Source organism: Molothrus aeneus, chromosome 5 (assembly GCF_037042795.1).
Source record: "Molothrus aeneus isolate 106 chromosome 5, BPBGC_Maene_1.0, whole genome shotgun sequence".
Taxonomy (NCBI): Eukaryota; Metazoa; Chordata; class Aves; order Passeriformes; family Icteridae; genus Molothrus; species Molothrus aeneus.
The window spans coordinates 725,205-749,393 of NC_089650.1; the positions used below are offsets into that span (position 1 = coordinate 725,205).

The 24,189-nt window shown below is 41.1% G+C and overlaps 1 protein-coding gene across 1 annotated transcript in view; it reads right to left on the bottom strand.

The window, feature by feature from the left end:
• The window catches only part of SOX5 (SRY-box transcription factor 5), a 279,452-nt gene that overhangs the window by 78,265 nt on the left and 176,998 nt on the right, over window positions 1–24,189 (bottom strand). Inside the window, exons 7-8 of the mRNA XM_066549577.1 lie at window positions 15,271–15,391; window positions 3,367–3,452 (exon numbers count right to left, since the gene is read on the bottom strand). Coding sequence (XP_066405674.1) covers window positions 3,367–3,452; window positions 15,271–15,391 — 207 coding nt within the window. The remainder of the gene's footprint in view (window positions 1–3,366; window positions 3,453–15,270; window positions 15,392–24,189) is intronic.

The window sequence follows — 24,189 nt, forward strand, 5'->3', positions numbered from 1 at the left end:
GGGGGCTTTGGATTCCAAATCCATCACTGCGAGCCAACAGGGGACCTCAAAATGAGGGACTGCATCTTCACTGACAGAGAGCTCCTTTGCCACAGGAACAACCAGGTGCTAGCTCTTCTTCTATAAATGCAGTGTGCATTTCATTTACAAAAACAAAAACTCGATTTTGAGTGATAAAAAAAGCACTTCCTGTTGATCTCACAGTACACTGCTGAAGCCATGACCCGACTTAAAATTCTCTAGTGAAATAACAAAGCCGTGTTTATTGTTCCATAAACAAACAAGAGACATTCCTTGGCTTTGTCTTCACTGAGATAACGCTGTGTATCGGATTTTGCTGGGAGCAACAAACTGAGCATTGTGTCAGGTCCTTTGATCTCCCCTGCTTCAAGTACACAGAGTCTGAAAGATGAGTGATAGGGAGGATAGAGAGAGAAGAGAAGAGGGAACATGCCACTTTTCTGACCTTTTACTGCCTGATGACCAGATGACACAGGGTGTGCAGGGAACACCAGAATTATAAGTTAAGCAGGGGAATGTCTGAAGTAAGAAGAGTTGCTCCTTGAAAGGGACTGCCAAGACACTTAAAGGTGGGTTTGGAGCAAAAACATTCAAACATGAATCTTTCTTTATGACTCAACAAAGTCACCATTGAGCTAAACTGGATTTGAACAGAGTTTGGAAGGCACAGTCTTTCTAGTCTAGCAACTAAGCTGAGCTCCACTCATGTTAGCATAGGTGGGCATCTGTTTTGAATCCTGTATGATAAAACCCTTCCAGAAGCAAATCTAGCCTGACTCTTTCAAATGGCACCAGAAGTTAAGAGGCATGTCCAATTTCTATCAGATAGACTGCAATGATAGCTAAAAATCACTGGTAAGATGTGAAGAACAATCAGCTTCAGTTTATTTCTAGCATATACTAGAGATGCCCTTAGAGATCAGATCTGAAACATTTAAGAGAGTTTGCTAAGTCAGGAATTTGAGCCTCTCCCACTGACTGGCTGCCAAACTCTCCCTCTAACTCCAGACATGTAGCAAAACAACATAGGTGAATTTGGTCAATATTTTCATTTTAATGTCCTCCGCACAGAAACAAGAGGCCTTTGAGGTTCTCAACTTTTCCATAACCCAAACTCATCCAAAGATCCTCATGACTGCCGTCACTTTTGCACAAAGCCCATCTTTTAGCAAGAAAACTGGTATTGTGATAGAGCCTGTTTTAACCAGGATACTTCAGCCCACAGCACACATAGATACAGCCCAAAGCTGGTCCTGAAATGAAAAGAAACCATCCTACCATCTCACTGGAGCACTGAGGCATTATTTTAGGACCAGCTTGAATGACTGAAAAGATAAGAATTAGAATCAGAGTGCTGTTTCTGCATTGCTAGCTAGTTCCATGTTTGCTTTTCCTTTTTCCCTCCCTCTTGCTTCCATATGTCTGCTCATGTGTGTTTGGCTATTAAAAGCACTTTATCAATACTGAAACACCTCAAAATTCATTTCAGAGGGATGACTTCTATGGCTCCCATGATTCCTGAGCCGCCCACAGTATTTGTAACTCAGAGAATCAGAACTACCACACAGACAATGTTGCTTTTCATACAAAGGCACAATAGGAATGAATGTATTAACCTCTGTGGTGCATGGAATGTGTCAGCTTACACACTGGCAGCTATTTCTGTGAAACTCAGCTCACTTCCGCTGGCTGTGGTAAAATAAAATAAAATAAAGCAAAAGAAAAAAAAAAATCTTCCCCAGAACTGTGTCCCACGCTCCAGCAGGCTGGCCAAACAACTGGAATATCTGATGTGTGCTCCACACACAGTGGTGTGGGCCAAGCTGGGCTGGAGGATGCATTTCACAGAGCCCAGCCAGAAAGGCAGAGCCTGCCCAAGCAGGTACAGAGCTCTGCTGCTCCAAACAGCCCTGAGAGGGAGATGCACTTGCAGTGCAGAGCTTGGGGCTTTTCATGTTTCTAGGACAGAATGGCAATCCAGACTTTGCAGAATCAGAGATCTTTTGGATCTTGATTTCCTCTCAGTCCCAAATATTACTTGGCCTCCTCCTACCAGCCCAACATACACAACAGGTACCAAAATTCACACTGTGGCAATGGACACCACACTTGCTCAATTCCAAGGGCTGTGTGGCTGATCAGGAATATCCAGACTTGCTAGCATTAAGACCCATGGACAGCCTAATGCCTCCAAAATTCAGAATACTGACAGTCTCAATCAGATACATCTGGCTACCAGGTCAACTCTATTGTAGCTGAAAACAACTCCAACCCTTCAGTATCTTTCCACCTGTTCTCTCATTGTCCATGTTGAATTAGAATAATCACTAATTATCTGCCCTACAGCAGTGCCTAAAATGCTCTGGGTACCATAAAACACAGTAGGAGGGGCCAGTTATTGCTCTGAAGAGCTTATGGCCTGAAAGGACATAATCATGTTAACGACTTCTAAGCAGTTTAAAAGTGCTTGTCAGGACAGAGCTCTTCTGCCTGACAATCCATTCCAGCATTTTGGTATTTTTACAGCCTGCAGGAGAACAATCTAATGGAAAAGTGTCCTGGTTTCAGCTGGGACAGCACTGCCTTTCTTCTCAGCAGCTGGTACAGTGCTGTGCTTTGGATTTAGGATGACAATAACGTTTGGTAACATATCCATGTTTGGGCTGTTGCTGAGTAGTCCTTACCCTAAACCAAGGATTTCTCAGGTTGTGAGAAGCTGCACAAGAGCACTGGGAGGCAGCAAGGCTGGGACAGCTCACCTGAAGTGGCCAAAGGAATATTCCACAGCAGAGAACATCATGTTCAGTCAGTGAACTGGGGTCAACCACTGCTTGGGAACAGGCTGGCACTGGTCAGCAGGTGAAGAGCAATTGTTTTCCTGGGTTTTATTCTTCTCTCTTTTCCATTACAATCATTGCTATTACTACTATTGCATTTTACTAGATATCATTTATGGAACTGTTCTTATCTCAACCCCCAGGTTTTACCTTGTGTTTCCCAATGCCCACTTCTGGGAAGTCAGAGTGGTGGCTGTGTAGCACTGAGCTGTTGTCTGGGGTTAAACCACGCCAGCAAGAAAAGCAAACGTCCTGCTATGAGGAAACTCAAAGTACAAACCTACAAGCAGTTAACTTGACAACAGGGACACAAAAAAGCAACAAAAACTTCCAGCAAGGTGAGAGGAAAACGTGTTATCATCTGATGACTCTTCTGCTCAAGATGCAAATTCTTTGCGGAGAGAACAGCCCCAAGACCCCTGTTAATTGCACTGTGTTGCACAGGAAAGGAAAACTGGTTTTCATATTTACTTAACCTTTGCCTCCCCTGCATTGAGCTGGGACTTACCTGCAGTTGGAGAGGGCCTAAGCCCGGCGTTGCTGCGGCAGCAGCTGCCATGGTAGTTGGGATCAGCTGAACGGGGTAGGGGTCACCTAAGTAAGAGAATAATAGAGGCGTCAGCACCTTTTATCTGCTCTCCACCTGCAAATTAAAGTCCTGCATTCACTCTTTCCAAAAGCCTTCCTTTGTGTGCCTTGTTGAGGCCTAATGAAAAGCTCTATTGTGCAGCCTTTTACTAACACTCTTTTCACAATTCTGGCTGGGAGAGGAATGTGAATAAAAGGCACAAGCAATTAAGGCGGAAACCTCATCCTTTTTCATGATGTATTTAGGGAAATGGAAAAAAAAAAGTGCACATTGATCAGAAGGCTGCACTTCAAAAAAAGGAAAGAAAGAAGATGGGGGTGGAGGAGAAGAAAAGGAAAACAGTACAACCTTGATAAGATCACAGCATTAGAAGGGAACAAATTTACAAGCTTGTCCAAAATATGAAGTTAACTAAACTCCGCTCACTGTTAGCAAACTGAGCCTCACGCAGAGCAGAAATGGCACTCAATTGAACACTGTTTTCTTTCAGGAGAGGAAAAAAATCTCACTTTAGTGGCAGGGTTTGATCCTGCAACAGGAAAAAGCACGTGAAGCTAAGGAAATCAGATACAAGCCTTTGAAATCCCTGCACCAACTCCACTTCATGACTTGAGATTCAATTTTGCTTCTGAAGGAAAACTACTTCAACTTTTAGTAAGAACTGCATTGTGCTTAATGAGATAAAAGGAGCCAGTAAAGGTTTTAAGAAAAATTGCAGGCATTTAGAAAGGAAAATTATCTGAAATGGCAAAAATTGAGATGGAGACCGGCTCATTTTAATGATATGGAGAGCTCACTTCTGGTCAACTCTAACACTTCCGATTTGTTAAAATAAACTTCATACTACCCCATCCACAAAACTATGAGGAAAACTAGCAAAAATAATAAGAAATGTTACACACATTATATTGCTTCTCTGGGGTATAAAATGTTTTAATGCTTTCCATCCAAATAAGGCTCACTACAGCATTTCTGTATATCCCTATGTTCTGGTGGCATGCCTGATTTCTACAGCACAAAAACAGACTATGGAAAAAGCAGAACACTATCAGGAAAATCTACCTCAATGTTGCTGTACATGTTATAAAAAAGGTAGATTAAAATTTTCCCATTTATTGTGCTTTTTTGAATAAACTGGGCGAAAAAATACAAAAGACAATTAAGGAGGTAACGCGGGGTGCTTGTACAATCATTAATAATTGTTATTGAACTAAAGTTTCAAATGTTATCAAGCCTTAGTTACAGGAAACAGAAAAAGTGAAATAAATTTATATAATTTCTTTTTAAATGTTTGAAATAAGCTGTGCTGGTGTACACACATTCAGGTAAGTGGCTAATGTTTATCTTCCCTTTTTATAATGCAATCTTCTCCAGTTACACCTTGTCATTCAAGGATTTTGATCTCCTCTTGCTAAGAATTAAACACCACAACTTCCAGTAATGGAGGACCAACAGCAACTGGGCTGGCAAAGCATCCTAACAGATATTTAACTTAAATAAATGTGCCTGTTTATATTTAAGAACACTTTAAGTAATGCTTTGTTGACTGAAGCCTCACAGCCATCCAGGGCTGGCCAGCCAAGCAATGCAAACCAAAATGTCCACAGGCATCCCCATTCCCAAGTGTCTCTGCCACAACAATTCTATTTATTTATTTGTCAATGGGCAGCAGATTTCCTGGCATGCTTGGCTTTCTTTTTCTTCCCCAGAGAAAGCCATTGTTTTACATTTTCCAATCTTATTTTGCTTTCTGAGGCACCCACCTGCCTTTTCCTATCAGGGACTGAATTAAAAAATCTTTCTGACTTGGCATTTTCTGGAGAGCTACCTTGTGACCTAAGCAGTGGCCTCAGACACGTGAGGGCACAGAGGAAAAGGAAACAGTGGCCAGAGAATCAAGGACAGAGGTGTTCAGCTGCTTCCACAGCACCACTGAATGAGCTCAGCATCATTCCAAAACTCCCTCCTAAAGAAGACATTCTGATCAAAAAAAAGCTGTGAAAGAAGATAAAATTTTTCTTTTTTCAACTGAAAAAAAAAGAAAGAATGAGGGAAATTTTCATAGCAGGATGCTGATTCTTACAGCCTATTAAATTTCTAGTTCTGAATGATTTGTATTAAAACACAGATATTAAAAGATAGCTTCCATGCACTCTCCCACATTTCTCTCCACACACAGCCTCAGCCCATCATGCTAATTCCTAAATCCCACTATTCCCACCAACAGCCCAGTGGAAGAGCCAAGATTAAAACCCACAGACAGCTCTGCAGACCCAGGGAAGGTTCTGGAACTCTATCCATGAAGCACTCACATACTGACACCACACGGTGCAGGAGCACCTGCCAGCCCCCAAAATACCAGCAAAGATCTCCAGTCTTGTCTGATAAACACACATTTTTTGCTGTTGCTCTAGAACATACTGCATCTTTCATTGTATCCTAAAAGTTATTCCCATATCACAGTGACCTTATTAACTAAACAGTTTTAGCTAATTCTGAAATCTGGGAAATGCACGTCTCAACTATTACATTACATCTTATTTTTAGATATAAGAAGTAGCTACATTTTTTTCCCAAGCTCTAGGAGCATTTCAGGAATGTGAGACAAGACAGGCAGTTCTCAGAAATGGGTATTTCCCAAGCCACTCACAAGTCTGTACCTCTGAAAGCACCAATAAAATCTCAAACAACCGTAGCATATTTCCATTTCCAAAATTCATTATTAATCGAATGCATGCAGGCAGGAGCATCTTTCAGTCACCAAAAGAAACATTTTGTGCAGTCATTTCATGTTCCAAAATACCTCTCTTGTTATGTGTGGACTTTCTGTACAAAAAAAGCAGCAGAGAGAAGTTTTATTGTTGTTTTTCTTTAGTAGGCCATATGGTAAAACATGGAGCAGATCAAAGGCTGCGATTTTTATGGTGACAACAAGGTAAAAATCATTTCATTAGCTGGTGTATTATTGCCTAATACATAATTATTTCCCAGCTAGCTGGTGACATCACTTTGAAGAGCAGAATTCTTCAAGGCTGGCTACATAAAGAGAACCCAGGATTCATGCACTGGTGATGCAGCAGCTGAAGAAGGGAAGGGGAAATGTCAGCCTGGGGCAGCTGAGGGGGGATAATTCATGGGCAATATCAGAATATAGAGGAATAGTACTGGTGCCCACTGTGGGCAGTGCTAGAGCACAAGGCTGTGTCCTCAATTCTGTGCCAAAACTTTATTTCTTTCTCAATCCTTCTTCTGGTCCATCTTCCACAAACATACCCAGAACCTCTTTCCTGATAATTTATGCACTGCAACTTCTTTCAATTTCAAATCACACCTTCATCCTTGCCCAAAATAATCTTCCAAGATCTTGCTTACAAGAGGATTTTTCATGAAGCACATTCACTTTTAAACCACGCTTTCTATGAACTCTCCTGTGATCCTCCACTGAAAGCCCTTTTCTGCAGAGTTAAGCTGTGGTCCAGAGCCAAGGGGACATTTTTTTTCCCAGCACACAAAATTACAGCTCTGTGTTTAGGAACTTCATTTTCAGCTGACTGGCTACCAGCTCACAGGTATGAAATGATTCTGTACTTGTGGAAATACAACAATGGCTCTAAAACCATTTATATGTTTTGCAAAATTTTATCAAAGGAGGTTTTTTTAAAGTTAAAAAGCATTGGGAATTTTTTTAAGTGAAAATAAAGCATAAGAGTTAACATAATGTCTGTTGCACCATTCACCAAAACCCTGAAGATGTTTTTTGTATTCCTTTTTCTGTCACTCATCTCATTTATTCTCCTTCATGGTGTAATCCCCCCTAGTGTCTTGTCTTGTCTCCTGACAGGCTGCAAGCTCTTCAGAGCAGGCACAATTGTCTTACTTGCTATATAAATCAAGTTACATGCTAATGTTAAATTATAATGTTTTGACAGGATTTTAAAGTTGAACCTGATTATATGAAACAATAGAACAGTAAATTTTTTTTTCCCTGAAATTTTCTTCTCTTAAAAGAAGGATACCAGAAGAGGAGAAGTAGGGCATTTATTCCCTGAGATTTTTAAAAAAACTCATTGTTTTTCTCCTCCCTATCTTTCAGGGACAGCAAATGAAAAAAAGTTGGAGACCATGGAAGAAGAGAAAAGAAAACAGTGTAAAGAATATGAAGAGTACAAAACAAAACCTAACTCTTAAATTATAATTTGCAAGACCAGTATGCTAAACTAAATTCCATGAAAAATACCAAAATAACCATTTTCTTACAGGACATTCTGTTGACTGAAAAGGAATTCTATGTTCTCTTTCCCCCTATTTTTGACAACTTCTAGAAAAAGCCACAATAATTTTACACTCCATTTATCACTTAAGCGTATTTATAATGAATAATCACAGTTGATGGCCAGCTGACAGGTAAGGCACTGCATCTCTTCTCCCCACTCATTTATTATCAACCTCACTTTCCTCTCATCCTCTTGGTGAGATGGTGGACATGCAGGAAAAGGAATGGGAGGCTGTGGAAGACATGAGCAGTGTTCCCTGACTTCTGGATTTAAATTAATAAGAAAAAGAGTATGAAGAAGACACCACCAGTGGCTTCCAAAAGGAAACCCCAACTGGTTCAGACCTTCCCCACAAGGACAGCCAGATGTGGAGAGTTGTGCAAACAGCTGCACTCCCTGTCCTTGGAGCTTGGCAAGCCCCAGCTGAATAAAGCCCTGAGTGATCTGAGCCCATCTCCTTGATGACCCTGCCTGAAGCAAGAGGTTGCACTGCAAGCCTTCAGACACCCCTGCCAAACAGAACAATCCATGATTGCAGAATACATGTTTTTTACTCTTTGTTCTATACCTGTAGAATAAATTACACTTCTTCAAAAACTCCAGCTTCCAAGGAAAGCCAAAGTATTTCCACGAAGGTTTGTACATGCTCATAAATTTAAAAATATAGGACTTTATTCTGCTGTCCAACTATGGATAACAGTGAAGCACCAGACATTGTTCATGGCCTGGAAACTGAGCTGAAACTGCCAGCCTGTTTAACAGGTCCCCAGCTGTTCTGCCTGTGCTTTGCTGTCACTGGAATAATGAAGAGAAGCCACACAGAGATGGGGAGCTGTGGAACTCTTCCATTTAGAAACAGCCTTCAGTTGTGTTCTGTTCTACATCCCTGTCTCCTTCCACCACATCTGCAACCCCACAGAACCATCACATCCCCATGGATGCTGAGAGCCAGAGCTGCAACCAAAAACTGCTCCTTCTTGCTGTGCCTACCCACAATGCTCTATCCACATTACAATGTCTATCCACATTGCTCTTCCCTAATCCTGGGGGAATGTGAGGCTTGGGTCATATGCTCCTTCCTGTCCAAGGCATGAACAGCAGCCCTGGAAGATAGCTAACATCTATCTTCATAAAGAATCTACAGCATGTGGTCTTCACAACACACAGCTTCTGTGTCTGCCATCCTGATAAAAACACAGCAATGTCAATGTTTTTTCCTTGTGATTTGGTGATTGTCATGACCTGCATGTCAGCTGACACAGTTAAATCAGAAATTAGCACTCAAGTCTCTTTAGAAGACAGAAAAAGGGACACAGAGCACAAGTAAAATTGTAAGACAATCCACATGATACTCCATTAAACATGAAACATGTGACTGACTGAAAAACAGAGGCACATCAGCAATTTTCCCTGAGGAACTTTATGGTATTTAACTCCTAAACATTAATTTTATTGTATTATGTGAGGAACCAATTAACTGAGAGCTTCGCTTTTATCAGACATCAGAATTATTGTTCAGAACATAGATGAACGGTAAATTCAGCATATTTCAATTTTATATAGGCTTGACTTGTTCATCTCTCATATTCTGCCAATTTTAAGAGGTAATCAGATATTTCATCAATAAATTTCTGTGAATTATTTAGAACACCTCCAGCAGCAACAAGCTGATATGTAAGACATGTAAAATGTACCTACTGTATATTCAGGCTCTGCCCCCTCAATTGGATATGGTTGAAATAGGGGATTAAAGTGCTTTCAAAAAAACCCTTGTGTTGATGACATCTGACTGCAAACACAATACAATTTGTTACAACAAATTATCCACAGGGCACAGGACAAATGGGCAAGGAAAAACAATTCTTGTTTCCAAAATTTGTCATATTACTCTAAAAACAACACAGGTATCAGCAAATAAAAGACTATCTGTTCCTGAGAATTTGCCAATAACCTGGAAAATGTACTTGGGGTAAATCCCATTGCTGGAAATACAGACTTGGCAACTATTGTTTCCTGAGAAAACAAATCCTAAAAATCTCCAAATAACTCAATTTATTGCACACCTTAGTTTAGAAAACAAGGTGAGTTGTTCTTCATCTTCTACAGAAGAAACTCTGGAATTCAACAGCTTCAGTCATCCTGAAAAGATTTAGGACTGACAGAACACACCACAATCCTTTAGGCACAAGTCAACATTTCCTTCCTTTTAACATGATGACCAAATGTTTTAAGAAATGTTGGAGTGCAGTTTCCTAAATTAATCCTACTTAGCATCACTAATTAGGGAAGACCCATCAAAATTTGGCTACTCTGTGTGGCTGACCTGGAAACCACTGACAGGCAGTGCTGCAGATGTAGATGGAAACCTTCTGACCATGCTGACCCAGAGAACTGTTCTCATCCTAACTCCTTCTGCCTTTTTTGTATCTTAGCCCCCAGAAGCAATCCCTTGTGCTTCTCCAAATCTTTATTCCACACCCTTCAGCATCTCTTATATAGGAGATACAGCCATGCCTTAATATTCCAATATTCCATATACAGACCCATACATGTGTGCATTAATAAAAGGATCATACAGACCCATACATGTGTGCATTAATAAAAGGATCATACAGATCCATGTGTGCATTAATAAAAGGATCATACAGACCCATTTGTGCATTAATAAAAGGATCATACTACCTACAAATGATGAGCAGCTTGCTCAGGGGAAGAACTACGCAGTTTTTAAAGGGCACAATACAAAACTTCTTCTCTTTTATCACTTGCACCATTTTTATGCTTTCAAAGCACTTCTCAAATATTAATTAGCTCTAAATAAATTCTAATTATTTCTAAGAGTGGCCCTAGCAGATCTGTATCATCTGGTGTGAAATCTGACTTCAGTGAAGTCAACAGCAACAGCTCCTCAGACCTCAGCAGAGCTGACATTTCCCTTGCCATTGCTAAAATCTGGGAGCTGTGTCTATTATCTGCTGAGTACCACAAGGAGGGCTGAACTAGCAGGAGTAACCAGTGATAAGAGTATGAGACGAGAAGAAAAGAAGGGTTAAATGACCTGAGCCAGTCTGGGGAGCCCAAAAGTGGGAGAAGCTCTGGGAAATGCAACAATCAGAGTCTGTTTGATTTCAGCATCAGCTGAAAAGGAAGGTGCTCTGCTGCTAAAACCAGTTTAAATAGTTGGGATACTGGGTCACTCCTCAAATTTGCTCATGCTGCCAGTCACTAACTTAGTCAACAACTAACCTTGAAACACCAGCCCTTCAGAAAAAGATTTGCATTATTTATCTATCTAAAAATGACGTATTATGTGTATCATAAAATACATATAAAGAGGTTTGCATGAAAAACTCAAAAAACTTCAATTTCAAATAGCACACATTGCATAATTAACTAAATACAGGGCAAGTAAGTACATAATCAGTATTTCCCTTGCTAATTGTGGATTATATAGCCCATCACATACTGCCAACTTTTTTTTTCCTCATAAGAAAAAGTACTTCAGTTGTAAATAATAATATTAAACATTTTATACATGCAATTATATCTAGGTATGGAGGTTGAAAATTAACTGGAACCAGAGAATATGAATCTTTTTCTCAAATAGAAATGTAATCCTAGTAGAAGTTCCTCCCTTCATCTCTGCCAACTTTACCACCACACAATATGCCATAGAGAAAAAAGGGGAAGTGTCAACTTGTGTAAATTGTCCCTTATGTAATGCAAACCATCTGTTTAAAAAAACAAAACAAAATGAAAACCCAAGCCACTCCCAAGCATGGTCTGCTATGGGGAAAAAGAAAGAAAAGGAAATGTAGTACATCAAATCGGAAGCCAAAGACCATGACCTGCCATGTAACCACGGAGAAAATATTTACCCCTCTCCTCCCTTTATTTACCCAATTTTGAAAAATATTTGGAAAAGCATAATTGAATCATTTGCTCTGCACATAATAGAGACTGATACTGCTGGATTTTTTTGAGCATTTCATCTCTCTAGAATGTTTTCCATCAGACTGGAACCAAGCAGAGAAAAACTCTTTGTTTCCAACACCACATCTCACAGCGATGCCACCACTGGGTTAGAAGGTTCCTGAGTCCTCAGTCACTGCAACCTGGCAAAGGATGGGGATAAAGTATCAGTGCACTTTTGTTCTTCCTTGGGTATCTGCCATGAAAGGAGTCCAAATGGACCACTGCTATCAACTGTTATGATTATTTTTGTGTTCTCTTCAGTCTAAATGCTCAGAAAACAAAGTATGTGTAGAGAAAGCAGTGCTCTTCTCTTCCAGCCTCTGTCTGGTGAGTGATGAGTCCTTTGGTAAGCACTGCCTCAGGAACCCACTTTTCACTCTGAAATCATTGGGGGACTCACATTTCACCCTCTCTGGGGAGGCACAGGTGGGTCTGAAAGCACTGAATAAGTTAAATGAGGTTTTGTTATCTAAGCTGAATGCAAATAAAACAGTAGTACAGCTATTCATTATTTCTTCTCTTCTGCACACCCTGAGCCTTGATCACACATTCTGGCTGGGCTGAAGAGGCCAACAGCTCCTACCACAGCCCCTGCAAAGGCTCCCACTGTGACCAGGCTGCTCTTTAAGCCCTTCCCAACACATTTCCATGAAAAAGAACCATCTCAGTTTAAGCAATTTTAACAGCCTGGACAGAAACAAGTTTGAGAATGCTCAACCAGGAAGCCTGGCCCATACATCTCCTGGAATCCTAAATTCTCACAGGGGCAGGGTGCAGAGCAGCATAAATGTCCCTTTCAATGTGTCTCCAAAGTCAAGGAGCTCTGCATCACTTGCTACTTATGAAAATATTGGTTGTTGCAATGAGTCTCTGTTCCTTCTCCCCCAAATTTTCAAAGCTCACTTTTTTTGAGGAACAGTATGTGAAAGGTTTCACAGTTTTTTGTTCTTTGTGACTGAAACTGAATAGTCACATGGAGCTTTTTATCATTCCTATCTGCAGGTTGTTAATGCTAATAAATAACAGAATCATCACTAGAGAATTTCCATCAGTCAGCCACAGAAAACAATTCTGAAAAATGCAATCAGTCCAGAAAGAAGGACAGGTTTCCAAAAGGACTGACTGGGGAAGATGTGGAAGTGAGATCCATTATTGTCAGGCACAGACACTGATTTTAAACCACAGAATGGCAGTCATGTACAGATGATGCTGGGGGTCTTTGGAAGTTCCTAGGAGGGCTTTGCTCCCAAAAGCAAACTTAGTGAAAATCAGGCATTTAACCCATTCAGAAGCTGAGGAAATTAATCTGCTGGACATTCTCTAGATCCTAGTGCATTTGTCACTCTTAATAGGGAGGTTTAGTCTCCTGAATCACTCAGGTGCTTAACAAAATTGTGCCCAAAGCTCTCTGGTTCACAGACTTTGCTAAGTGGACTGACACACAGTAGGGCAAGCAAAAAAATGGGAGAAATAGTTTTAGTGGTCTGTCAAAAACATGACTTGATGTGAACATATTGTGGTTTGAAGGCAGCTAGGTGGAACTTTCCAGGTGTGGCTAAATGTGAGTTTTTGTTTACTCTAGATGCTGAGTGAAAGGAAGAAACCCTTTGGACTACTTATCACTTCTCCTCAGCTTCTCAGCCAAACATGCCAGGCAACCACCAAACACAGAGCTGCCTTTTTCCACTGGCTCCTGCTCAGCCCTGCAGCTTGGCACGCGGCTCATTCCAAGCCTCACTGCCAGAAGCAGCAGAAACTTTGCTCTTTTTGCCTTTCAATTTTCAGGGTTACACAAACACGTAATGTCACATCTATTTCACTAGATGTGAGGAATTACAGGACCATGATGGATATAGTATTCCATAGATGTGAGGAACTACAGGACTACAATGGAGTTGTTTTTCCACAGATGTGAGGAACTACAGAACTATCATGGGATTACTGTTTCATAGATGTGAGGAACTACAGAACTATCATGAGTTAATACTTCATAGATGTTGAGGAACTGCAGGATTATCTTGGAGTTATTATTCCACAGATGTCAGGAACTACAGGACTATGATGGAGTTAGTACTCCATAGATGTGAGGAACTACAGGACTATCACGGAGTTATCACTTCATAGATGTGAGGAACTGCAGGATTATCATGGAGTTAATACTTCACAGATGTGAGGAACTACAGGACCATCATGGAGTTCATGTGCACGCAGTACAAAGAAGGGAAAAAACCACCTCAGCTCCTTCTACCCAAGCTGGACTTGACTAACATGGAAACAATATCATCTGCCAGACCTGTCTAACAGTGTGCTTTGCTGACCTTTTCCAGACCCACAGTGATGGCAGCATTCACATTCAGCGTGGCTCACAGCTACACATTCTGCAATGTGAATCACTGAGAGGCTGAGTGTGTGAAATCACTGGAAGAACTGAATGAGACCATTTTTTGGCACTGCAGCTGCTGAGGGATGTGAAGTGTTTGGAACAGTATTTGCAACAGTGGTCCCAGTCTGTAAAATATCAGGAAAAGGTGTTAGTGGCCAAAGAAACTGAGTTACTGCTCAAGTACTGCATCTGTGATGTTCAGAAGCTGAGAGAAATCTGAAATTGTGGGCTAAGCCAGCTTAACTAAAGAAATCTTTTTATGTTCTAAGTTTACAAAAAATGCAGCAGTGGTAAGTGCTGAGTAACTCAAACCAACTGATGAATTAGTGAGTTAGTCAAGGATACAGATGGATACAATGACATGGACATAACAAACACCCAAACCAGAGACAGAGAAGGGGAGAACAAGCAAGTCCAGGATAACTCAGTAGAAAACTGATGGCAGAAGAGTTCTACAGGTGCATGAAAAATAGGTCTATGAAATTCATGCTCTAGCTAAGTTTATTCACAGAAATAAAGTTCCTTCATTATTTCTTAACTTGTATTTATCCTCATCATGTTGACAGGAAGATGAAATCCTATAGAAGGCTTAAGTAAAATAAAAAAAAAATCTGTGGAATGTAGAGAACAATACAAATCTTTCAAAGATTAAAAAAGTAGATGCTGTATTTTTAAGTGTTAGGCTCTCACAAATATCCTCAGAGTTTGTGTTAGTCCATCAAACTGAAAGGCATATGCTATCTTTGATCTCTGTGCAGAACCTCCATTGAGATTAATGTGAGCTCTGTGTGAAGAAAGAGACTAGAATAGGCCCTCAGTTCACAAATAGCAAGCAGTCTGCTTCAGGAAAAAAACATGTTTTCTTACAACAGTGTTGAAATTTATTGGGAAGTTTCAAATAGCTTCTCTTCAGATGCAAGTTTGTGGTCATGAGCGTGTTCACTTGTCAGAAAGACCTGTCAGGGAGAAGGTGCACAAATGCAGCTCTTGTGTCAGATGTTTGGCTGCTGTGTAGGAGCGCATCCTTCACCTCTGACAGGCTTTTCTCATGCTGTAACAAGCAATCCCCTGTTTCTGACTCATCTCTGCGAGCTGATGGCTTTGTCCATGGACAGGGTGCTGTTTTCATACAGACTGTGCCCTGCAATACCTGCAATACCCACTCCAGCTAGAGAAACCCCCAGGACTTACTGCATCCCGCCTTGTAGCTGAAGCCAGGAGGAAGGAGGAATCCTTGCTGGGCAGCTGCTGCCAGCGTGCGCTGGTCTGGAGGGAACACGGGGATCATCAATGGAGGCAGCTGACCCTGGACCTGCTGAACAGAGAGGGACAATCAAACACACAATTTGGGGGGGACAATGTCTGCAATGTGCTTTCTTTCACTGCTGATCTTAATTCACCTCTTCATATTGGGGTGCTCCAGCAGCATCAGCTCTGGGGCTTCATCTTCATCACCAAACACCTCATATGAATGACATGAACCCAAAATAAACTGAAATGTTTCACAAAGGCATATCTATATCCCACTTAATTATTCCCCCCACAGTTCATGATGACTCACTTATCTCTGGCTGCAGGGGGATACTTCCTTCTCTTTTACTGAACTGTGCAGCAGTAATGTATCAGACAGTAGCTTCCACCCTGACCAAGCCCAAACACAAAGACACCTCCTCAGAAAGGAAAAATAAGTGCACAAGTAGCACACAGCACAGCCAATGCTATTTTTCTGCTCATACATGTGCACTTATTGGTACATTTGAAAAGATAAAGCCTCAGAAGAAAGGCTGAGACCCTTTGCTCACAAATCAAACAGCAATGTCTGAAGAGTTAGGTGTTCAACTTTGCACAGCAACTCTACACAACCATGCAAGTCAGGAAGTGGAAAATATTATATTGTAAGTGGATACTGCAGGGGACTAAAGCCATGCAGAAATTAGTCATCAAAGCTGGAAGTGGGCCATGGCACAATGTCTACTGCTGCTGCTTTTACCCAGTTCCGTTAATAGCTTTTATAATTGATAGAAATGGAAGCTGTCTCTGTATTTCACACAGATGAGAAACACAAAGTTTGCTGGGTTAAAATGCTGAATGTCTAGTTTCAATGTAAAACCCCCTGTACTGACCAGATCAGTCAGTCAAGAAGAAGTGATCTCTTTTTAAGACAGCTTATCTAGATTTTAATGGTGCTGTAAAGCTGAGGCACTGGAGATGGAGATGTCCTTGAAAATTACAATTTATTTTGTGGTTTAAGTAACTCAGAAAATCAGAGCATCAGCAGAGAACCTTCTATGCTGAGGGGCTCACAAAGGTGTCACTCCCTTCACTGCTGCCTGACAGAAGAACTGGGACAGAGAACCTGCCCCAGCCCTTGGCTGCCTCTGCTCAGAATACACCATTTGCACTTCATTCTAGTTTCATTTATTCTCCTCAAAATCCAGGCCACGTCTTGGTTCACCCAACACTGCTACCAGGCAAAACAGTGATACAAAATTTGGGATTATCATCCCTTTTAATTTATGCCTGGAGCTGGCAACACCCCTGTGTGTGCTGACTGTGTCTGTATGGTCTGAAACAATTTTCAAGGATAGAGTTCAAGAGCACTGTTGACAGAAATTCTTGCAGTGAGAGATTAAGATTGAGGCTGAAAGATGGAGTAGATGTAGCTCCACTCACTGAACCAGCTTGATCCATTTTTTGTTACTTCAATATTTGTCTTTCTATTCTGATCCTGTTAATTAGAAGGCATACATATTTTCAGCTGAATTACAGGATAAAACCCATATAAAATGTGATTTGTTCTCTATCTGCACAGATATCCTAGAGCTGTCCAATACCTGCCTTTTCTTCACGTGTTCATTTTTTGTTTGTTTTATTTGAGGTTTTGTGGTTTGCTTTTTTTTTTGCCTTTTTTTTAAAGACAAAGACAAAGTAACTGTATTCTTTTAGAACAAAAATGAACAGCCATGCGGAATTTTTGCATAGTACTCTTCTTCGGCAAAAAGCCACAGAACTTTTTTTTTTAAATGGTTTCCAAGGATGAAAGTGACTTTGCCAAGCGAAGAAGCTTCAAAACAGGACTCAAAAAACACTAATAGAAAGACAGATGGTTCTACTAAGTGCTTTGCTGCCAAAAAAAATGTTAAAAAAAAAGTGAAAAAAATGGAGTGATGTTATTGAAGCTGACTGCAAAGTTCTCTGATGACTGCAAATACTCTTGTCCCACTGCAAGTGTTAACTCTGCCTCCAGGGCTAATATAACTGAAGCACCACACACACACAAATTGTCATTGCCAAGCCCACAATGTAGCCTAAGTCTGCACTTGATTCCAAGTGACTGCCAAACACACGAGCAAAACACCACACTGAAAAATTCCCATTTAGGAAAACATTTACCAGGAAAATGCCCTTTCTTCCTAAATCTGACTGCTGCATTTCTTTTTTTTTTTTCAAATTGCTGCTCCTCTTTAACTCTCCAAGGGGCCTTATAGCCCCTCATTTCAAATGACACAACCTTGTTTGCATTAGGGAGGTAAAAACTATGGAGCGGTGAGGATGGTTTGCATGGATATAGAAATAACACAGTCAAAACAATGTGATTTTCATTCCAGGATGGAATGTATGGAGCAGCACTCAGCTACACTTCATTTTCTCCTAAACACAAATAAATGCAAACATTCGTTTATTTTAATCCGATTACATGACACAATATCATACAAATTATGGACTCTTCATTTTTATGGCTCATTTAACTACTGCATTTTAACTCGTTATGTTTATTATTATTATTAACTGGAATTGCCAGGATACAACTGCCTCAAGTGGCATTGAATACAGGCCCTCCTTCTGAGCTTTACATCTAAGGTGTTTCCCTATTTTTTTTTTCTTTTCAAGGTATTACTACATCAGTTAAATCTCTCAAATGTTTTTTATAATCAGTTCAATTCAGTTCAATCTCTCAAAAGTTTTTTATTTTTATTGGAAGCTTACATACCTTCCAATATTTTCTGGATTGTAACTTCTTGATACTGCATTTCTAATTTGAATATAATGGACTGCAAATCAGGGCTATTTTCCAGGCCCTTCAATTTGTTCTGCTAAAGGACATATGTCCATAAAAAGAAATACCTCTTCAACAATCTAATAATTCACACAGCTGTCAAGATTCTCCACTGGCCAGCCTCTCTCTGCGTGACCTCTTAGCTGTAACATCCTAAAGGAGACAACTGTATTTTAAATCCTCACAAAATTCCCAATGGATTTAATGAGCTACAATTTCACCTTGTAACTTCTTACCTACTTTAGGATGTTATTCTGGAGGACACAGACACAATCCTCCGAGATTTTCCTGGTTTTCCATACTGCTGTCACTGGGTTATCTGAGCACACTGTGAACCCTTCATTAATTTTTTTCTCTCCTCTGTCCAGCTGTGTTTGGCCAGTGCCAAGCCACCACACCAGGAAACCTTCACAGCCACTGAAAATCCAAAAAAGAGCCCACCCCTGAAGAAGTTATCAATGCAAAAATCAGTATGAGCACATGACAAGCAGCCCATAGTAAATCTACTGTCCAAGGGGGAAATACCCACAGCTGCCTGCAGAGATTTCTGATTTTGGGAAGTGCCTCAATGTATCTTTATTTGTTTCAGTGCCTTTGAAAAGTCTGGCCCTAAATGGCTTACCATATCAAAGGGAATGTGTTGGCAAACCTGGAGCCAGGTCAAGCTGTTGAAGCCTGGGCCAGCATCTTCACAAATGTGTGCGTGTCCTGTATGACTTGACCATAACAAATCCAAGCACACAAAGACACTGAATTCAACACAGTCACACTTCATATTTCCAGGATTCTCAGCTTCGTTATAACTGTAGTATTTCCACCTAAATTCTGCTCTCCTGTCTCCTTTTAGGAACATACTATGGTTACCACAGCTACCTAAGCACCAAGCAGTATGTTTTTAACAGTTACCCCCACTGTTTGTTACTAGCTCCTGCTGTGACTTCCACAAATTTAGATTGCAAACACTTGACAACTACAGTTCTATTTTCTGTAAAAAGTCATGTGTGCTCTGGGTCACTATGTAAATAGCTACACAGGGAAAGTAGTCTAAAGGAACATTAGGATGGCAAAGTTAGACATTTGTGGCTTAGAGAATGCCAGGATCAGGGAAACATGCACGACCTTATTTTGGCTCTTCACTGCCCCTGCATCCCGACAGAATCCTTAAAGTTCAGAGTTTCCCCTCCACATGACTCTTACTTAATCTAGAAGGCTTATCCCACTTCCCAAGTAACATAAACCCATACTTTCAGCAAACCTAAGCCCCTAAAATAGCAGCTGCTATTAGTTCTATCTATTTTCTCTTCATACACTTCCCCCAATTTCATTTCTGCAGCTGTTCATTACATATTTATTAGCATCAACATTTATATAAAAGTTTTCCTATCTCCAAGGTAAGTATCTCAGTGCATTTCCCAGCATCTATATAGATATATATAACATTTTCCACTGAGGGGCAAATACTGCTACGCACCCACCTCCAGCTCTTCAGAAGCAATTCTATTCCTTTCGGTGAGGTTGGTGATGGATAATGAATTACTGAGTGTGGGGAAGGGCAGCTGCTAAAAGCAACACTCTGTTCTCCACAACCTGACCAAACTCTGCACAGTACTTTACTCCTGACCTGCTCAGATGTGTGGCTAATTTTTATTTTCATTTGAGTTAGTCTCAGCTGCCCCAAATAAGTTCAGATTTTTTTATTCCTAGAACAGTGGATGCACATGAATAATTTGATTAACTTCAAAGTATTGTAGGAATATCTTCTTGCTTGTGACTTGTCTGGAAGTTAAGCATCTCTTCTACTGTTCAGGGAAGAATGCACATTTCACATGCAGCAACACAAATCTGTCCTTCAAAACTGACATGTTTAATTGCATTTGTCCCCCTTCCTCCAGAAACACTTGGCTCCCAGTGCCACACACTCTGCTGAAGGCCTGCATGCTTTAATTAGCACATGTGTTGGCCCTCCTTACCTCACCCCCCTCCCCGTGTCTATCTTAAGGGAAATAAAAATATATGTCCCCATATAACTACAATCTGCTATTTTCCCTTGCAGTGATGTTTAAAATAAGACAAGAAAATGTTTTTCTCTCCTGTGTATCAGTTCCCTAAGTTGCCACAAGCATGTCCTGAGCCCACAGAGCAGGAAGCCCTGCCTATCCAGTTGTGGGATGATCCCTCCTGCTCCTCCTGAGTTTGAGGTGCCTTTTTATGGGTGCTCACTGAGTGTCCAGGATGCACAGAACAAGGTGGGTGCCATGAAGTAAAGGTGAATTTTTTCTTCCTAATCACCTCCTGTGAGCTCTTCTGCAGTGAATGATTTGGGCCCTAAATATTATTCTTCCCTTTGCTGTGTATGAGGCTTAGACAATGCATCCCAGAGCTTACCAAAATGTACCTGTGCACACAGCTGAGCTCACTCAGCAGCTCCCACTGCTCCCCCAGCTGCAAGCAGGGACAGTGCTGGCACAAAACTCTCACAGTGGTGACTCCAGGGAGAATGAACCAGGGGTTCAGCTCATCACCCACACCCACACCTGACACAGGCTCCCCAGCACCACCCTGCTGGCACAGCACAGCTTTATTCTGAGGGCTGCTGGGGAAAAAATGGCTAGTCTGATGGAATATGGACACAATCCCTAAAGGTATGCAACTTGGCACGTGGAAAACACAAGGAACAAACTTGCAGAATGCATCTCAGGGAAATACATAAGCATTTTCCATTTTAAAAAAGCAAGGCTTTCCAGGCTGGAAACTTTCCACCTTTGCTCAGTCCTGCAAGAGAGCCTGGGTGTCACTAGCTGCATCCATCTCCAATTCATCTCAGCATAAAGCCTGTAAATTAACACACACAGCCTTTTCAACTAAGTGCAGCAAAGTGCCTGACACTGCCAAGTAATACAGACAGGAGCTGTTTCCATGTTGATAACTTCCTTCCAAGGCTTCCCTCCTCCGGCTCATGCCACAGCACCAAATGCAATGTTGACAGACAGACAGACAGACCTCCAGCAGCACTTGGCAGGACAGAGGCCAAAAGGACCTTTCACATTCGGGAACAACCCTCGGACACTTCCAAAGGAAAAAGGCAGTTCATTTGTTGCTCATTTTTGTAACTAAAATAAAGAACTTCAAGACTTTTTTTTAAAATATTTGAGCTAGTACAGAGGAAACATAGAGAGGAGAGAAAAGCAGTAAGAGGACTTTTTTTGTCATGGGGATGAGGTTAAACAAGTATTCTTGCTTGTGCAGCTTGGCATGTAAGTTACCTACAGGGCAGCTCTGCCACAAAGGTACTGGAACAAACAGCCTAAATAAAAAGTACATAAACTAGAATTCATTCCAGCTGCTTTAAGGCAAAACCCTAAGAGTTCACACAGGGAGGGCTGCCCCAGACTGTAAAACACCTCAGTGAGTGGGGTTCTCTGGCCAGATCAGGACCCCCAGAGCCAGTGACTGGAATTCAGGTAAAAGCTACACTGGAAGACTGAAATGCACTCTCAGAAGAGCCCCTCCTAATCCCAACTCAAGAGCAACATTAAAAATAATTTGCCCTTTCTTTTCTAAAAAGAAGAAGATTCATTGTTTGGTGGATTGAGCTACTTGTTTCATGAAGAGGCTGAAGTTAGAAAATGGGCTTTTGAGGCACAATGACCACAGTTTTGGGCAAATCATCTTATTTCACCTTCCTTAATATTCACACAAACACTGAGTTCTCATGGCACAGCTTCCAAGCACCTGAGCACCTTGTCTAAATGTTAGTGCCCTTCCTAGAGGAATAAACCAGGACTGGAAGGGAAATCTGCCACAGACTTCTGGCTGTCAGAACTGCTGATTTAGATGCTCTATTGTTCTTTATTTGTGCTTTTGTTGGCTACCGGCAAGTTGCTCCTAAGTGCAAATGTCATGATCAAGAGTTAACCCACAAAGTCACTTCCCTGAGAGTGGAAAATCTCTGAACTTGCAGGGAATGGCTGGTGCTGCCTGCAGCATATGACAGAGCACAGGCTCCATATGCCTGGCTAATGCTCCCCCCAGCGAGCCCTGGGCCAGTGCTGATGGCTGCAGCACAAAGCTATCCAGTGAAACATTTGTCAGGGAAAAGAAAACAGGTGTGAGCTTTCCTGATGTGATTTACAAGACAGCATGCAGGATAATTCCTTCAGCAGCACGTGCGCTCTTTTCTGCAGCTAGCTCATCTATGATAGATGGGTTCAGTTATTCAAAATATAATGAACTCTGGGCTTATTTGTACATGCCAGGAAGAATCAGGGACACAAAGCAATGCACCTCCCTTGTCACTGCTGACAGCAGCCTTTCAGAAGTCATCTGGGTAATTCTCCTTCTGATTTCCTCCACCCTGGTTAAAAGGACTGAGGTGGCTGAGTTTTTTTAGTTAGTGGGTGCTAACCCAGGCCTTTTTCCTTTCAGAGTCCCTGCTTTGGTGACTCAGTGCTCTCCTTTCAGCAGACCCAAAGTTTTTGTGCAAGAGCATCACAGCCTGCTGCCAAAGCAGCTCTGGAAACAGGACTGGTGGGGAGCAGTGCTGCAGGGGCAGCAGGGAGAGCACTATTTCTATTTCAGGATGTCTGAGGGCTCCAGAGGGGAGTGTGGAACCAAGAGGACTTTTCCTGTAGGAGCCCAGGGTTTTTTCAAGCTCGAATCTGCAAATCTTAAAATTATGAATCGATGGCTAGACTATAAAAACAAGTAGGAATGGGTGGGAAGGCTCAGAACGGGCATGGGGTTAAAAGAGAGGGAGAAGAGGAAGAGGAATAATCCAAAAATGACTTTTCAAGAACTTCCATGAATGTTGGAAGTCAACAGATTCAGCTGAGGACAAGGAAATTAGTAACAGTACTAAGTAAATGAACAGGAAATAAACTCTAGTGTTACACACCACCACAGGCAGGAGCCTGGCTGTTTTCTCACAGTAAGTTCTGTTTTCTGACAGTAAGTTCTATCACCTGGGAGAAATGCCCCACCTTGCCACCTTTTCAGTGCTTCCAAGGCACCTTTGGGCTCATCCTGACACCAAAGTGTTGTTGTGAATGTTTTTGTGCAGAGTGCAAACAGGACCATAAAATGCTCAGCAACAAAACTGCCCAAAATGGTTTTCAGGTTGAGAATGCAGCTTAAGTAATTCATTCTAAGCCATCTTCTAAAATAATATCCATATTGTTTCTAAATATTTTCTAAATTTATTCTAAGTATGGTTCTTACTCCTGTGTAGACTGGAGTAATGCACCTTTTGGGGAGTGAGCCTATCCACAAAAGATTTCTTTAGTGCATTTTCCTGAAAAAAATCAAGAAATGGGTGGCAAGAGTACGGCTGATGCCATTACACTTTAAAAAGTGGTATTTTTTGTCATTTGAAGTTATTCAGAGGCATTTGTCTAAAGGCCAGCTGCTAAACCTCTCCCTTTACCCCCTGTTGATTTTTCCATAATATACTCAAACACCAGTAACTAATAATTTTGATGTATAAATTGCAGCAGTATTTTTCCTGCTCTAAAACCCCAGATTCTTACACTGAAACAGGGAGAACAGTTCCAATTAGGAAACCACTGCACTTAGGAGATGATGGCCAGTTCCATGACCTCATTTTTGACACAATGCTAAGGGTATCCTTTCAAACAAACCCCTAAGGTTTCAAGATGTATTTTTCACTCAGTATCTCTCTGACAAATGGAGTATCAATAATTAAAAAAAAAAAAAAACCACAGCAATTTCAGTGTGTAGGCGACAGGGAAGAAACAGGGGTTATTTAATATCATGTAGTGGGCAGAAATTCAAAACCCATTCAGCTGCTGAATAGTGCAATGCTATAAACAAACAAGAAAGTCTTATCAAAGTCATCCACTTAAAATCATACCATCTAGAAAAAGAGAGAAAAAATAGACTTAAAGGACTAAAAAAAAAGTGTCTGCACTAAAAGTCATTACCTCCCCTTGCCTTCTTTAAACAAGGACATAGTTAATAAAACTGTATACAAACTAATGAACTACAGGGGAAAAAACATCCTTCATGGTTTGATCATTAGGCTCTTGCAGAACTGG